We start from the raw sequence: 18,430 nt of genomic DNA on the forward strand, positions 1-18,430 counted from the left end.
GGTTTGAGTTGTGGGTCAGTCCAGCAGATCGGTTCTGCGACAGTCGGGCAGTGTTATCGTACTGGGTTTCTGAGGCATGGCAGCGACCGCTGATGCTGCTTTACACCCTTGTTCACCTTGAGGCTTTGTTATCAGCTATATTACAGTTTTCCCAGATTTCACTCCTTGTGGGTTTTTTTTGGGGGGGGGGGTTGGTTTTGTGTTGTTTTTTTGTTTTTTTGGTGTTTTTTTTTTTTTAATATTTTGGCCAGAAGGAGCTGTAGATTTTTCTTTTGCCAAATACAGATGGACCAAAGCAAATTCTTTTTCACAGGTGCCCGTAACTTAAAAAAAAAAAGTTAATTTATTTCCAAAACTAAAAGATGTTTTGAATAAGTAATTTATGTGTATGCAACTACATAAATAACCTTCCTGTAGCCAAAAGCAGGCAAGCCTGCTGCTTTATGTACGGTGCTACTTTTGGCTGTCTTATAAGAAAGCAAGCATTGCTAAGGGGACATGTCAGCTATAAGCAGTTAAAGGGAATACATCTACATGTGATATAAGAGAACAGTTTATGGATTAATATTCGGGTGCCTGGCAGGAAGCACATTGCGGAGGATTAGTATTCTTATCATTTGAGTGACAAATTATAAAAAGCTGATTAAAATGACCTGGATCCTGGACACATGGGTTGGAGCCAGGAGACGTGTGGAAGTGATTTAAATCTCACCTTTCCACTTCCTTGCTCTAATCTCCTGGGCAAGAACAGAGCAGCGCGAGGCTGCTTTATTTTATAGCTCTCTCTAGTAGTCGCAGGGGACTGAAAAGCAGCTGATAGCGATAGTCTAGAGGGCTGTCTTGTTACTTGCCGCTTTTACAACTGCCCTGGCTAAAGACGGGAGATCAGGGATCCCTCTGTAGTTACTAGAGAGAAATAAAGGCTTTGCATCTCTATTAGACCAGCTCCTGCCTCTATTTGCTCTCACTTGCTATCTGGAGGAGACTCGAGTCTCCCAGTTGACTCTGGATCTCCTCCTTGACTTATGCGCTTGCATTGGGCAGCAGAAATACTTCCCCAACAGTTCCCGAGTAACAATTGTGTTCCACCACAGGAATTTGTCTAAGCCATCTTCAGTATTGGATTTTATCTGCAGTATTGCTCAAGGCAGCTGCACAGTGTCCAGGGGGCCTGGCCTTGTGTATTTTAGGACATATAGTAACTTAAACCAGATACTGACCTTGTGCAATTCCTATCTTCAGCGAAGAGATTGTAATTTGAAGTTTTGTTTGTTTTTTAAATTATACGTTGCGCTCATGGCATGCTGGCGTCGTGACAAATATGATTTAATGCAAAGGAATCTCTTTGAGAAAATGGCTTTGCAAAGTGGTGGCTTTGCAGTGTATTTTGGTAAGCATAAAGGTGGTACTTTTATTCAACTCTAATAATTATTCATAAAATATACAGAAGTAGTTCCGGAAGAGCAGGAAGTATGTGTCTCTGCATCTGACTTCTGCTTATAATTCATCGTTAAAAGCTCGCAAAAACCCTTGCATAGGTAGGTGACGGATTTGGGGTGATCAGAGTCCAATTGTTGAAGTGTGCGTGGGTAGGCTAAGTTTTCCCTTATTATTCCAGTGCTTAGAGATGAATATTGCTTCATTGCCTATCTCCCTGAGCCTGGATAGAGAGAAGAGGTTAACACCTAAATGGGAGACACACCGTTGTGTTGCTGCTTCTGTCTTGGGGTACGTGATGCACCAGCGCAGCGGTGCGAGCTGAGTCACAGCTTCACCCTTTCCCTCTCCCGTTTGCATGCCCAGGGTGACCTGATCCAGTGAGACAGATCAAAAAATGAAAAGATCCAGAGGGAAATTACTTATATTTTTGGCCAGATCAGGTCATTCTGTGGGTACAGTTGGTTGGGTCAGCACAAGGGAAGGGCACGAGGTGTTTCCTCTAACTGGGGGCTCAGACCTGGAACACATTTTTTAGCAGTTTTCATTTTAAGATGAAAAGGAAGAGCCCACCGGTGACAAAGTCATGTCCAAAAGAAAAGGATGGGAAGGCATTCAGTGCAGTTCGTCCTGTGCTTTGGAAACGGCTCCCTTTGGTTTAAGGAGCCCAAACGGGTTGATGGGCAAGCGCCCTCCTGGAAGTGGGGCTGGAGGAAGGCTTGCAGTAAGGAGCTTTGTTTGTGGATGCATTAATTGTGTGCTAAATAAGAAGGACTTGGTGGTGGTAAATATTTGATATTATTAGGAGTCTCTGGCAGCTGGCCAGAAAGCAGTATTTCTTCCCATGAAAGCTGTTTCTCCAAGGTGGATCACATGAGGTGAAAGCCTGTCTGCGGCATCCAGCTTGCATTTCCCCTGAAGCTGTGGCTGACCTCCGTGAGGCCTCGGGAATATGCTATTTGGGTGGCTCACAATGTCAGCAGTTTGCAAGATGGAACAGCTTATAAAATAAGGGCCTGGTTTTATTTTTATTATTCCATTTTTGTTAAATGTCTTCTTAGCAAAATATGATTTTAGTGGGAAGAGCTGGGCTCATCGGTGCTCGCCCAACCTGCTTTCTGTTTACCAAAACAGGGGATTGACATTTTTTCTCCCATTTCAAGTCTTGGATATCATGTTCATTAGAAAAAATGAGATGGAACAAGCTTTTTTTTTTTTTTTTTTTTTTTTTCTTTAATGCATTGGTGCTAGCAAATTTAATTCAAAGATGAAAGCAAGAAAAATGTTGTATGTAGGTGTAAAGTAGATAAAGTAATTTGGTGCAAATGCCCCATTATTTCATTCAGAGTTATTCATACAACTGACAACCGCATGTAGTCCTTCATTATCTTTTCTTACTTCATTAATTCCTCGCTTACTGCAGCACGCTCACACACGCACATGCGTACCCGGGGTCTTTCCTTCCACCCTTGCTGCTTTTACCCAGGTGGATGCCACAAGCACATCCACACCTGCAGGGACAGCGGTTCATCCAGCTGTGCTTCAGCAGCTACAGGCGGCGTGTTTCGGGATGCGTCCGGCATCCTCGCCTCCATGCCGACCCCCTGTCATCCTGACGGGACCTGTAGACGGAGCAGCACTAAGGAGGCACTCTGGTATTTGAACCATGTCGCTTTGACGCTCCTGAGTGTTAACACGGTCATGCACTTTTCAAGCTCTTTGTAATGGTACTTCTGGTATCACCAAAGGGTATCGTTTGGCCAAAGTGGTGATGAAGAGGCCGCTAAGCTGCAAGGGTTTAATGACCGCTTGTTTTGTTGGTCAAACCCACTGAAAGGATTTGGATGAGCTAAAAACAAATACAGAGCAGTGTGCCAAGGGCTCTGGGCACTGCTGCCAGCTAAGTGCACTTAAATACTAAGTGCAATGAGAAATGTAAAATAAAAATCTCAGTTTTGGGGGCAGCGGATGTCTCTGGGGATCCCTAGAAAGTCACGCACTTGTAAGTAGTCAAGGAAATAGCAACGTGTCATCTCTTGAGCCCTTGAAAGCAGAGCCCACGCGGCAGGGCGTTCGTCTGAGGGGACAAGTCAGAGCTAACTGAAGTCTGCTAGTCTTTGCATTCTCCATCCTGAAAATATGTTTCTGAAGTGACAGGTATCAGCATTTTCTTTGCAGTTACCTCCTGTTCTCTGCCCTCTACACAGCAACGGGCTTTTAAACACTGGCTAAGAAGAAGAATGTGTCTTTTGTGGAAGCTTTTTAAAAAAATAATAAACTAAACTGTGGCAGCTGCTTTACCTAGCAGTCCTTTCCTGGGTTCACTGGGACATGACTGTTCGGGGTTTAGCTGCCCTTCTCTGTCTGTAAGTAACATTGTTCAGGCTTGCATCAATCTCGTTTTTAATTAGAATCCTCTTTGAAATGGAAAATATTAAAGCAGATCTATAGCTAGACTGGGAACTGCAGAGCCAGAGGGTTTTCAGATACTGCCTTAAAAAAAAAAAAAAAAAAAAAAAGCCATTTCTAATCCTTAAAATATTTGCCTTGCTTTATTTTCATATCTTGAAGACAAACAGGTGCTGTGTGCCCTTTATGATTCTCAAATATACAATCTCCAAGCCAGCAATCTCTAAAGCCTTCCCTTGTTTGTACAATTAGGGTGGGATTTTCAGAATCACTCAGTGTTGGTCTGTCTCTGCTCTCATTGAAGTCAAACTGCCATTGACTTCGGTGAGAATAGTGTTAGATCAGTACACGAGTGCTTTTGAAAATCCTTCCCTTCGCTTTTTTTTTAGTCACATCTGTGTACAATTGAATAAAAAGACCTTTGTAATACACTTTAATTATTCTTTGTTGGTTTCATATAAAAGTGATTGAAAGGAAACCAGAAGAAAACCTATAATAATAATCTTGACTTTGATCTTATTTACCATAAATTATATGTTATGGTTTTTCTTCTCCTTTTATGTAATTATATATTACTTTATCAAAATGTAAGATAAATCACTGAAAACACGAGGAGTAGAAATAATGAGGTAATACGGAAGGGAAGAGCACTCACTAGGGAAGGAACTCAACTCTTTGTGGTCTGATGGGTTTCCAGTGCTGCTTAGAGCAACTTTCCTTTGAGCGCATGAGAAGGTCGGGAGACTTTATGTGGAAGGCTGGTGGTAAAACCTGATGGATTTGGAGGCCGCATGGCCAGCTGTGAGGAACAGCTTTCGGGATGTCACCTTCCCAGGAAACCTCAGGTTATTGTCCAGGTATCCAGACTCCACTCTGCCACCGCGCTCTCCACCTGGTTTTGGTCCAGCCGCTGGTGGACCACCTCCCTGATTCACGCGCCTTTTTGGTTTCCAACATGTTTCTATGATGTTTCTGGTTAACTGCTTGCCCTTTGGCAATACCAAAGAAGACCAAGAGGATCAGAGCTTACTGTAGCACAGGGGAAATCGGAGAACCCCAGAAGCATCTAATTCAACAAGACCAATATTTGCAAGACTTGCCTTATACAGTCCAGTTTCACCCATTAGTGACATTTAGTGAAGTGCTCAAGTCGGGAGTCGAGCTGTACTGGTTGTTATTTGCATTGTGTTAAAAATGTTTGCTTGGGTCTGCAGCAAGAGATTTTAGCCAAGGAGAGGCTTCGGCCACCACCTGCACCCATCCCTGTAGCTCATCTCCTCCTCCCCAGTGCAGTGCAAGACACAGAGGATTTTGGAGACCAGCAGCACTTCAGTGCAGGAGGCGGCGACTGCTCTTTGGCAACAGCCTCATCTTCTCATTCGCTCGTTAGTGCCATAGATTCACCTGAACACTGCCCTGCCGGGAGTCTTCGGAGAGAAATACCTCCAGAGGGCAACTCTGCTGCCAAAGAGGACATGGAAGCCTCCTCAGATGCAGGGATGGTTTTGCGATGGGAAGACCTCCAAGTTGCCTTGAATTAAATTGTCTTTTAATAGCAGGGTTCCGCTCTGTCTTTAGACTCATGGGATTATTGGTTCTGATGTAAATATGTGTTTAGCATTAGAGTAAAATGTTATGTCAATACATGGAAGACCGGTTGCCTATTTCAGCTGCTGCTGTTTCCACCATGTGTCACAGATTAGAGCTGGCCCTGGGCGGGGGCCAGCCTGGTGCTCGCTACGCTCTACATCCAAAGCGGTATACGAGAGACGGTTACTAGCCTAAGTGTGGGTGACCTGTTTGATAAACTGTATGGCGCGTTGTTCCTTTTAATGGACGCTATTTACATTTTCGTGTGAACAGGAGTAAAGGTATTGAACTGTCATAATTCAGTAGTTAAAATCTCTCTCGCAGGAATGACCACGGATGGCAAATGCAGTGTGTGCTCAGGGCTTTCCATCCGCTCTGCTGGCTTCATTAACTGCAAATAGGCAGGCCAGTGTCTTTGAAAACTTATTAGGTGGTATTGGTGTTTAACCGATGATACGGAAAGAGCGAGAGCAAGTCCTGTAAAGGCACGGGACGCCCTCGCGCTCTTTCCGTATCACGTTAGTCCTCGAAGCACCAGCGTAGCGTAATGCCGTCTGCATCTGCAAGGTGATGCTACGGGAATCTTGGCTTAGTCCAAATAAAATCATTAATCTACGTGTCCCCCAGGAGGTCTGAATGATTAGCTACCCTCTGCATTCACTGCTGTTTCCAGGAGGTAGCTTGAAGAAATGAAACAATCTTTAACGTTTCACTTAAAAACAAAGTGGAAACCAGTATGAAGAAGCGAGGGAAAAAACCCCGTGAGTGTAAATAGCTATAAGCAGTAATGTGACAGCTAATCTAAGAATTGTTAGATGTTTAAGATATAATTACTGTATATTAACTAGATGAGATCTACACAAAAGAGTCTGATGAGCCTGCCAGAGAAATAAACCACAAAGTACTAGCTGGCCTGATTTATTTTTTTCCATCATCATGTTTTAAATGTTCATGCATACTGATTAAAATTTAGGTTAGGATCTTGAAAGCTGTTGCCAAGTTTTGTCACTCAGGGATTTTTAGATGCTGTAGATTTAACCCTCTGCCTGTCCTTTCGATGGCTAGCTTCCCAAATACCTAGGCCAGATAATATTCTGCCTTGTCCAGCCAAACTGATGCATTCACGCTTCCTGAGGAAAAAGCCTCTTGAGTGCTTCTGAAATACTTATTTATTCAGGATTCATCTTACTGAATTTACTGTTCGCTAAAACAGGCTGTACTGTGCTGGCCTGGCATGAGATAATATGTTTGCGTTCACTCTTTCATTCCTATGGAATGATATTTGAGATGCACTTTTTTCATTTTTTCTAGAATATCAGGGGAAAATAATTTCAAGTGGAGAGAGAATTTTTCTGAACATCTGGGAGCAAAATGGGAAAAGTTTGATAAATGGCATCTTGCTGACATGTAATAGCAACTAGCTCAGTGAAAGAATCTGGGGCATTGCAAATAAAAGGATTTTTCTTAACTGTGGTTCAATCGGATATGTAGTTTCGTGCGTACAGTTGACAGTAACAGATTATTCAGTTTGTCAGATTTTAAAAAGCGAAAAAATTCAGACTTAAGTCATGCAGTAATCTTAATTTCGGGAGCAGCCGTGTCTGTGTCCAGCAGAGACTGGCATTTTTTGACTCCTTAACTCAACAGAGGAATTTCTTCTTCGGAATTTGTGTTCTATTCAGGGGTTAACTACAATATTAAATATATGGAAAAATTTCATACACTGATTATGGTATTGTCAGGTTATACTGATAACTGCCTAAGTTTAAATTCTTTCAACAGTGTTGAGTGTCCAACTGTTCTTCATTTCAGTCATTTTGTGTTTGAGACACATGGAGTTTAAAACCTGTGCATTATTTTGATTTTATCCATTGCACACAGCATACCGTTACCGGTAAGCTTAAATACTCTCAAATGAGCCAGAACCTCCTCACGTGCACAAGTTTCAACTGGAAGTAAGCTCACAGCAGTCACACTTTGCAAACAGAAATAAAGGGAAAATTGTGTCTTTAAAAACAAAGCAAAACTGAGCGTAGCTCAGAATATTTTCAGGAGAAAATACTTCAGCTATATAGAATTTTTCCCTTGTATTGCTCTACCAGTCTGATGTCAAATGACATTTTTTTCTTCATTTAACATAATTGTCTCTGAAATGTAACAGTGCAACAAACCATTAGCAAAATGCTGAGCTGTCAGAAGCAATCACTGGTTTCGGATCCAAACGGGGTGCTTTCCCTTCTCCGAAGGTACTCGTTCTGGTGCCCTACAGAGGTTCTTTGTGAAACACCCAGCCCTTCCAGGGCCGCGCTGTAGCCGTGCCGGTCCGGCCTGGCCTCTGCCCGGAGCTGCCGGGGCTCCGGGCGTTGGGGCCTGTCGCTGCCCCGGAGACTCCTCTGTGCTTTTCTTCTAAACCAGGGTCTCCACCAGCTTCAGTTGTAGCTGGGAGTGACCATTGCCGCTGCAGCTCAGGCATAACAAACAGAGGGTGAGAAATAACCTATTAGCTGCCTAGCTAAAACTAAATAAATGAGTTGCCTAGTGCTGCACTGGAACGCTTTGTCAAAGTGAAAGGCGTATAAGCTAACCCTTTTTCTTCCTGAAGTCTCTTCCTCTTTTGCGTGAGTAACTCTTGGCTGAGCAGCCTGAGTTTGCTTCAGGAATATCGATAATAAAATTGGAAGGCTTTGGGAGTCGGTAGGGATTGGGAGTGGGTCGGGTGCTCCATCCAATTGCTCCGAATGGAGGCTTACCGAGAGCAAACCATCCAAAGGCTGCGTAGCCCAATGCACAGATGGAGGCGAGAAATTTTAGTGAACTGGATGTGAACTAGTCATTAAGATCTGTGTTGATGATTTCAATTCCCGTTCTTTTATGTTTTTTAACTTTTGAGCATTTCATCTGCAGCCTTTACCGCAAACCGACAAATGCAGGATTCCTCCCCTGCAGAACCGTGGTAGGTTTTGGATCCATCATGGACAAACTGAGGGCTTTAATACGCAGCACAGGCTTCAGCCGAGTTAACAACAGTAATTATCCATTAATTTGTGTTGGCCAGCCACTAGAGGGGGGTGAGGCAGCCGCTTTTCCAGGGGGTTCACAGCTGCTGGCTGGCAGGGGGGAGCGCAGGTTTGGGGTCCCCCGGCCAGTGCCCCCCTTGCTGGCTCTGCTGCTTCCTCCACCTTCTCCCCTCCCTTCCCTGCCACCCGCCTGAGTCGCGTTCTTTCCCAGGTTTGGACAGTTTCACAAGCATAACAAAACATGAAGATGAAGCCCACTGCCAAATTTCTTGGCTTTAGAGCATACTGTTAGCAAGTTTTGTTTGAGCAGGATAACTTTAGCGTGTGGGCTTGAGCACGTGCACGCGCTCGCTCTCGCTCGTGTGCATGAAGGGTTTTCTTATAACCTCTTTCCTGGGAATGGTTAAAACTGTTGGGAAGATGATTCAACCTGAGGTTAAAAATATCACCATGTCACGGGCTGTGTTCAGCAGGATGATCCGTGGGTATCCGATCCCTGCCCCGCTTGCAGTACGTAGGAGCAACGGCAGAGGTTCCCAAATTGTTATATAGTCAGTACTTCAAAGTAATGGATGGGAAAGGTGGCTCCTGGTGTCTCTGTGTGCCTGTAAATGAGTGTTTTTCCCCTGATGTGCACCTGTAGGGCTCCGATGGGGTCCCTGCTGCTCCCGACGTCCCCGTCTGCTGGCATTCCCCCGGGAATGCTGCCCCATTAAGGTAGCAAGACCAGTAATGTGGCACTGTCAAAATAAAGATGTTTGTTAATTTGGTCTTCTGTTGTGTAAAAGGTTACATCAGCTTGCTGGAATGACATAGATTTTATCATACAGTTGTTTATCGTATCGTCACCTGACATCTGTCTGCAGTTGACTGTACTGAGCTTACTGTCCGTCGGATTGTTTGAAATTAGGATTTGTTATGGTACTTTTCCTACATATTCACCATAATTGGGATCCTACCCCAAAACCTCAGACATAAGGTCAGTAGAAAATATTCTTTCTATAAATACAAACTACTCTTTTTATAAATAAATATATGCTTATTATTTTTATTATTAATTTGCCACACGTAAAGCTGAACGGCTTTACAGTTTGCTGTATGGCAAAGCGCACTCAGCCTTTCCAGTAACATTCTTTATAAAACGGAGCGCACAAAAGCCTGCAGGAATTCCTAGCGTGAAGATAGTGCCGCCTGAATTTTCCCATAGGCGATGTTTAAAGTCAAACTGGGTTGTGACATTAAATAACACCATATGGCGTGTTTGTTCCCGGCTGCTAGAACTAGATGCTCAGTGCAGTTTCAGTAGCGTTTTACAAGAGTTGATTGATTTTGGGGTGGGTTATAGGTTCTCAGAAGTTAGATGATCTTGAAAAAAATTTAGTGTTTGTCTTTTAAATACCAGAAGCGCAACATTTGCAAGAGCTGTTTGTATTAATATAAAACTGGGGGCAGGGCTGTGTGTATGTGTATATATAATTGTGTACATATAAAAGCTGTGTCAAACCTGTCGAGAACAGAACTTGGAATCAAACTCAACTTCAAATAATTAACTTTTGGGGACTTGTGCAAACTATTTTTGTCCTCCAGGTGATTTTCTTTCTAAGGGGATGCCAAAAGCATTAATGCAGACTATCAAAGCTCCGTAAAAGGAGTTTGCCATTTTCCTCGTATTTCTGAACCTTCAAAAATAGAGATTAAAGCACCTGCAGATGCAGACAGTACATTCCACGCATGGCATGCTTTCCGGCATCCTTTCATTTTCATTCTTCCCTTTTTTTTTTTTTTTTATTACAGTTCTTTGAGGTTCCGTTTGACTCAAATATGAACAGGACAAAAAACAGACCACTGGTGCGAGGACAGATCAGGTAAGGCTGTGCACACCTGCTCCGGCTCATGAGAAATGAGTCTTCGCATTGCTTTTATCTATCTCCAAGCTTCTCTCTCTCTTCAGATGACGAAAAATAGCAATTTCAGACAAAAAAACTTAAGAAAGAAATGCACCTCTCTGTTCTTCGATATTTCTTCGTGTTTATAAATTTCATGTGAGGAGTTTGGGTAATCAGCTGTCCTCTAAAATACTGCAATGCTGTCTCACGACAGCAGAATTTCCACTCGTGTTGTGTTTTTCTTCATGCGTGACGACGACATGCACAGCGCGGTAGCGCGCAGTTATGTTCCACTGAACTTTCGCATTCGTTTGTAACAACAAATCCTCAAAATTTCACATCTAAGAACAAACACAAAAGTGTATGTTGTTTTCAGTAGTCACATTTATCTGTTAGATCATGAACATTCATTTGAGTCTCCCGGCAGAGGTATCTGCAACTCATTTTTGGGGGGGGGTTTGTAAGGCACCATTTTGTCTTGGCCTTTTCTACATGTTTAGCATAAAGCTGGAGTGGAAACTCACAATGGTGGCATCTTATGAAAATAAAGTAAAAATTTGTCATCATTTAGTTTATTATCATCCATGAGTAAATCCCTCCCCCAACCCCCCAAAAAGCCCTATATTAGCATAGGGTTTCCCTTTAAAAAAAAAAAAAAATCCGTCATTCACTCTGTTTTCTGGATTATATATCAGTTCAGATTCTCAAAGGCTGTTTTCCAGCTAAAAAAGCAAAGTGAAAAAGAACATCAACAAAAAACTTTAACTTATTTGCAAACTAAAACTGAAGGCCCAATTCATAAATGATTCAACAAACAATTTTAGTATTGCGTTTCCATGATTTGTGCCAAGGATTATTTATAACAAAATTATGTTTTCCCTTAGGCTTCTGCGAACAGTTGGTCCTATTTATTTCTGTGTTTTATCCATCACCTTTGGAGGACTGAAAAAAATGTGATGGATGAAATTACAAGAAAATTGAGACAAAATAGTAAAGTGAACCTCGGGGGTAAATTCCCTCTCATTGTAAATAGTTAGAGCGCTTCAATGAGCTTGTTCCGATTTGTTCTTGAAGATGGTGCTAATTACAGATTCCTGAGTGGAGTTAATTTTATTTAAAAAACATATTTTAGGGACCACTGCAGTGAGGGCATCTGTTGTACATACAGTAAGTCAGCCTTAATTGTGCAGTTCAGGGGTGCTCGCTTCTGCTCCGCTCGCGTGTGGTCCTGTAGCCCTGGAAGAAGGAATGCTTGTTAGGAAGAAGGATGATGGGGGGGATTTTTTTTATTGGTTGTTCTTTGGTTTTGTTTTGGTTTGGTTTTTTTTATCATAGTCTACTAGCATGGCTTGCAGTGTTTCTGGAGTCAAAAATATAGCTAGGAAACTTTCTGTCAGCTTTTGATTCAGAGAAAGCAATTTGTTTTAGAAGTTTCCAGTGTCCTTAAACGAACTTCACTGTCATCTGAATGCACCACAGCTTGGCAGAACCGTATTTAACGGCTTTTCTTACTTCCCCCCACCCCTTCATATTTGCTTTCACCACAAAATGGTAATGTTGGGGACTTCGTGTAATCACTCATCAATCTATCTACCTGACTGTCAACAGCTAATTTAAAGTTCTTTAAAGTGTCACTTACCTTGAATAATGCCGGTCTCGTTCCCTGTAGACCGTTGAACATGCGGAGCTTGACTGGGGTTATTTCTTCTGCGGTGTGCCAGAGGAGAATAATCCAGTGCAAGTGATCTAACCTTGTCATATTTTGCCACATATTCCCTAGTGTTCCTTGAACTCTTTCCTTCCTGACTGATTAAATAAAACCCTTAAATGGTTGTGCTAAAACTAGTCAAAAACAGACTAGACAGAGACGGATAAATTGTGTGTGAGAGACTGGTGTCTTGGCTCTGGGAAGGAATCCAGAGAGCTTGGGGTATGTACAGAGTTCTTGCCCAAAATTTGTCTGACATGTGAGTTTTGACAGTTTCTTCTCTTTAGCTGCTTCATATCATGAAATGTTTGGTGCTTTTTTAATTCTGCTGTGTTAAAACGTCTGTGATATCTGGTGCAAATGAGCCATCATTTTACGATCCGCCTTCATTTGCACTGTTTGCAAATATATTGTGATTTCCCTTCCCCGCCCCCCTTTCCCTCTCCCTCTCCCTCTCTCTCTCTTCTCTCTTTCTTTCCTTTTTATTTATTTTGCATAGTCCTTGTTACAGAACTGGTCAGTGTGGGTCATACCGGTTTTTGTATGGTCCAGTCCTGAGCTTGAGATCCCTTTTGAAGAGGGAGAAGGTTGTTGACTCTCCATCGTGTTGGCTCACTGCACCTCCTTGGAAAGGCTTTCGATGGTGGCTTTGATGTGAACATCTGCCCACTGAGAAACTGCACTGAGACCAGTGACTTTTTTTACAGAGGTTGTGGCATCACAAAGACAATTCTTGGATGCTTTGAACTTGGGCCAGAATCAAACTGGTAACTCCCAGGGAGAGGTCCTTGGTGTTACTGAGTCATCCTGACCCTGGATGAGCTGGCGCCTCTATTTTAGATAAGCTAATTCATGGAGCTGGCTCATTAGGAAATGTTACGCTGTTGTAGAGAAATTATTCCCGTGTGTTTCGCTTTGTGGCCTCCATTTGCAGCTTCAGCCCCGAGTTTAGTTAGGTTTAAGACCAGCTGTCTGTTCTAACTGACCTTGCTTCCGACATTTCTCCCCTTCCTTTCTCCCTGAAGCCTTTGCTTTGAAAAAACAGCACACCCCCCCATCTTGGCAACGCTTGCGTGTGTTCATGTCCCTGCATGCACGTTCATGTCGTTCCCAAGTCCCCACATCTCAGCCTTTTCTACAAGTTGCCGAGGACTTGCAGTTCCCTTTGGCATCAGTGAGAAACCTCAGTAGCTTTCAAAGAAATGCTCCGTGGCCAGGGCTGCGCTGTGGAGTGTGAACATCGCCATGGCCTCTGAGGTCTGGCTGGGGACAGTGTCATTATCCTACTGGTGACACTCAATAAGTGTTCAATTTAGGCAGCTTTGGCCTGACCGTCGCTGCAGGCAGCACCCTGGGAGCCTGGAGCCGGTTCTGCAGACATCTCTGGAAGGATGGGATTTGGAAAAGCAATTGTCCTCCGTCCTTTGTGAAGTCCTCTCCACATCGCAGCAACTTTATGGCTGAAATAGTTATCTAGAGGCTTAGTTTGTCCCTGCTATATATATTTTATATCATTTGGCCTGGACCAAACCGTATAGGCAATGGCACAGAAGGACTCTGCAGAGCTGGGGTCTGCAGTACATAGGACAAGAGTACATACACCTTATTTGCCACCCCCAAACCCACCGCTGATGCCCCCAGGGAATTTCCTGACACCGTTGCTAGATTTGTGACAAACAGCACCTGATAGTTCATTGACTGCTTGCTTTACAATGTCCTATTTAATTTGTGAGGCTCTGAAAAAAACGTTCCCTTTGAGCAATGAGACGTAACCATACTTATTCTCTATTCAGAGAGTAATCAGAGACATCCTGTTGCAAAAATAACAGGAGTAGACCCAAACACAGCATGCCACTAAACGCCATCCATCATTCCAGCCTGCCCACATGTCCTCCTCCCTCCCCTGACCCCTCAAGTCCTGTTTGGAAATACAAACAGCTTGAGATGTTCTTCATACTTCGGCTGCGGTGTTCAACTCGCTGAGCATATTTGCGTTTTGCATTGTAACGACAGCTGATATTATTTTTCCTGTTATGAATTGTTTTTATGTCATTGACGAGGAAAAATTTCATGTGCTCACACAACCTTAGATTTGACTGAAATGGCAGCAGCTTTTCCTGGTTTCCTGTTGCATTTGATTTATTCCCTTGCTTTTTAAGGTAATGGATTTAATTTTCCTGCAGATTAATTTAAATAAATCTCTAGTATTAGCTGCAGTAGCTGAGTGAGCTTGGCCTCTGGGATGACAAGTGTCCTGCTCCATTATATTGTACAAAGTGACAGTTTTGATTGCCCTTCTACAGAGACCTGCGTACGCTCTTGTTAAAAAGCAGGCTGTTTTTATGAACTTACCGTACTGCTGGATCTGCTGTGCTAAGCACTCATAAAAAACTTAATAGTTGTACAGGAATAGTTTTTCATCTTAAAAAAAAATAAGTCGTCAAACAGCATGTTCTAAATAACTAACTCACGGCCACGTAGGCACCTTTCAGTTCTGCTTCTGCAGTATTTTGCAATTTGCAACTGTTCTCTGTACCAGGTCCTACAGCTTTTGGCTTTGGTCTTAGCAGGGGCTGCAGCGGGGCTGGGATTTCTCCCTCGCTCTACCTCCAGGTTTCGTGTCACCTGGGCCGTGAAGCGTTGTGAGGGCAGCATCAGAGGATGGTTCGGGCTGGAAGGGACCTCAGGAGAGCTGTAGTCCAATCTCCTGCTCACCGCGGGGTCAGCTCTGAGGGCAGACCGGGTTGCTCCAGGTTTTATCCAGTCTTGTCTTAAAAACCTTCACTATTGGAATAATATGCTATGGAATTTAATTATATTCTCCTTAGGCAGAATATTTGCACTCTCAAGCTTGCCCTTCCTTGCGCATTTAAGAAGTGTAAGTCTACTAACTTGGCAGAAGGTGGCACAACACAGATAGTGCCTTGGATGCTTCCAAAGGAATAAATCTTTGTGTTGTTTAGTAAATATTTTTTTCCTAGAATCCCATTAACCTCCTCACCCAGCAATGCACAAGGAGCTGTGTTCTGTGTATGAGCTTCCCGCTTCTCATGGCCAGGGTTGATGGTTATGGAAATTGATGGAGACGGTAACGCTTTTCCTACTAGTTGACGTTTCTGAGTGGAGTGTTGACTTGGTCAGTTAAAACTAAGCCAAACTCTTGAAGAATCAGACCAAAAAGAGCTCCTAAGCTAGCAATATTTCTCACTGATGGCTTGTATTTATGAATTGTAGTTATAACTGCAAATATAGAAGTTGGACATTCATAAACTGATAGAAAATTGCAGCACATGGAACTTTGTATTTATTCAAAAACACATTGAGACTCAAGACTAAAGCTGAGCTTTCCACTCAGTTGCCTGTAGTAGACCTGCTACTACAAAGTGTTACAAAACCAGTCCATGCTGAAAAAATGTGTGTGCATTTAAAAAAAAAAAAAAATCCTCCTGTAATCACTGTTGATAACTCTGTGTAATTAGCTTGATTCTTTGCTTGCTAACACTAATGTAAGTCGGGAACGTTTCTAGTGATGTTGGTAGAGCTACACTGATGTAAGTGAGAGGAAATCCATGTCCTCAGCTTATGCTGAAACCTGCATTAAGCGTTCAGCCAGCCCTGCTTTAAGCCAGCAGTTTAAAACCTCCCCAAGGGTTTCGGTACAACTTTGGTTCCCATTTAAAGATCAGCCTCTACTTAGCTGACTGGTCTGCTCCCTTGGGTGGTCATTTCAGACAGGTTTCATTCTACTTAAGTTAAAACAAATAAAACAAAAACTCCATAAATCTACAGTTCCTCAAGAATAATCATTTTTGAGAGATCAGATGCTCCTTCCCTGCAGGGAAACATTCCAATATTTTGTTTAGAAAATACCTCATTTTAAAGGGACTGCCCTGAGATCTTTTTGAATGATAAAAATGTTTCTTTTTTCAGTGGGAGGCTTTCCTCTTGTTTAAACAGGGCACAATTCAAAGCAGACACCACCATGGCAGCCTTTTCAAGCATTTTTTTATCCTACTTGTATTCAGGCTTTATTATTTGAAAACAAGTAAATGCATTCCTTCCCCACCACCACCCTCCTGGCTTCATTTTTTTTCCACCCTGTGTTTTCCAGAAGCTGTCATTGATTGTATTTGGTAAACAAGAAATTAAAAAGCCAGCTTGATATTTTTGACATGAACAATCGCTTGTAAAAATGTAGTCCTTGCCTTTTGAACAGCAGGGTATTTTTTTTTTTTTTTCTGGTATGGCCACGTCATGGAGAGGTGGGGGGAGAGAAACCTTCAGGCTAAAACATAGTTTAATGAGAATAAAACCCACATCAAAGGATGGACTAATGGAATGATATAATGCTTACTGTGTCACTTTCCCAAAGGGGATATGGATGACAGTACTTATATTTCAATTATCTATTCACTGCCTGCATAGGATGTTGATTAAATGGTTCTAAGGTATTAGAGTCCTTTTGTAGAATTCACAGAAAAATGGTGATACTGCACATTATCCTCAGATCAAAATGTGTATTACCAGGAAATTATATAGCTCTAACTACATATATATTTTGTTTCTTAGGGCAATAAAGAGGGTTGTTTTAATAACTAACATTACATCCAAATTCGTTTCAGTTGAAACGAAGAAATTGCTAGCTATCCAGCTAGTGCCTTCAGCTCGGTCCTCCTGCCCGGACCTAATTCTGCCGCAGCTCAACGGAGACATTCCTTTGCAGGCAGCTCCGTTTGGTAAACATATATCCTGCGGAAACACTTGACCCCTCACGCCTTGCTGCTTTTCAGTTCAGCCGAGGGGCCTTCCCCGCCAAATTATTTATCCGAATCTTTAATTGCATGTGGGGCGGTTGATAAATCGGAGTACATTGTACATCGCCCCACGTTAGGAGACATCCCAGATGCTCATGTATAAACCAGGAGTCACGGTGCATTTGGCTAAATAGCTGCTCCATCTGCTTGTGGGGAACGCTGCGGAGAAGTGATACGGGCTCCTAATGGAGTTGTCTTATCCTCTCATGTCAGCTCCTCGCCAGGGGGTAGAGCCCCATGAGCTGGAGGGAGCCAAGCTATTGTACACTAATCCTTCCATCTTTGTGTCCGATATGAACGGGCCTCTTGGACATTAGTTGTAACCGTTGACTTTTTTTTTTTTAACTGACTAGTGATGTGTCATTTTCTTCAATGGTGATGTTAAAGTGAATTTTCCCTCTTACGCCACGCAAACAAGCAAAAATAAAGCTCAAAGCCCAAGAACCTTTCCCCAACTTAATGCAGTGTTCTCCTGGTGGCTCTTCTTCCCGTGTCTGTCAAACATTTCACGTTCATGTTTGTAAATTTTGGCTTAATGCAGTCAAAATCCCCACACTTTGTTCCCTGTATTAGTATTGAACCTTATCTGGTTTAACCACAACAGCATCATTACTCAGCATGTGCCAAGTGTTGTAGGAGATGTCACCGCTCAACAAGTCCATTATGGAGCTGCCTCTGATTAGAAGCTGCTATACCCTGAGATCTGTTTACAGTAAGTCATGTTAGAAGTGCATTTCTCTCTGTGAAGGCCAGAGTTTATCGTGTCTTCTACAAGTTATAACTTACATGTTATCAACTTCGCAAGTCAGATATAGAAGAGGTTTTTCTTAAACTTCCATTAGCTGCGCTAACACAGATGCTTGCTCTCTAGTCTTTATGACTAGAAAAGCTGCATTCCTGAGGTTGAGATATGTGGAGAACCTCTTTGATATGTTTTATTTTTTTTTTTTTTTTTTGCTAGGGATGTAGAATCACAAGGAATATTATATTATAAGGCATGCTGTAAAGGAGCGTGAGCCACAGTGACTCATAGTGCTGCCCGTGTGTGACAATAATGATGTTGTATTCAAGTACTTTGATGGTATATGAAGGGGTTTTTTGTTTTCTTTCCACCAAAGATTTCTAAAATATAACTCCAGATGCTAACTGTAGATAAACTACCAAAATAATAATGCAGAAATCCCAAAATGCAGCCATCCTCATCCTCTTCACGTCTCAGGTGAAACATAGCAACTACTTAAGAGCATGCTATGGAGTGTTGAAATGATAGGAATATCAAAGGCGTGCTTGCAGTGTTGCAGAGGAATCTGCCCATGGGCAGGAAGGATCTGACTGAAATTGCAGTTTGGCAGGCTCATCTGCTCGATTGCTCTTCCACTTCATGGTGTCTCGAGCCTGATCCTCCTGCCACTGCAGAGCATTGCACCTTGTCCTGCTGTCTGTGGCTGTAGTGAATAACTTATTTCCTTCATTTTCCTTGCTCCTGGGAATGTATTTAGAGTCAGTGATCCTATACCGAGAATGGCTGGACTATCTTTTCTCTTTTTTTGAAAAGCAGGTTGATAAATA

General features: G+C 42.7%; 1 protein-coding gene across 1 annotated transcript in view; it reads left to right on the plus strand.

The window, feature by feature from the left end:
• COX10 (cytochrome c oxidase assembly factor heme A:farnesyltransferase COX10) overlaps positions 1-18,430 on the plus strand; it is a 106,290-nt gene that overhangs the window by 62,186 nt on the left and 25,674 nt on the right. Inside the window, exon 5 of the mRNA XM_087750794.1 lies at positions 10,248-10,318. Within this exon, the coding sequence (XP_087606920.1) occupies positions 10,248-10,318 (71 nt within the window). The remainder of the gene's footprint in view (positions 1-10,247; positions 10,319-18,430) is intronic.

Source organism: Nipponia nippon, unplaced genomic scaffold (assembly GCF_047370975.1).
Source record: "Nipponia nippon isolate SJK-2023a ecotype South Korea unplaced genomic scaffold, ASM4737097v1 scaffold_14, whole genome shotgun sequence".
NCBI lineage: Eukaryota > Metazoa > Chordata > Aves > Pelecaniformes > Threskiornithidae > Nipponia > Nipponia nippon.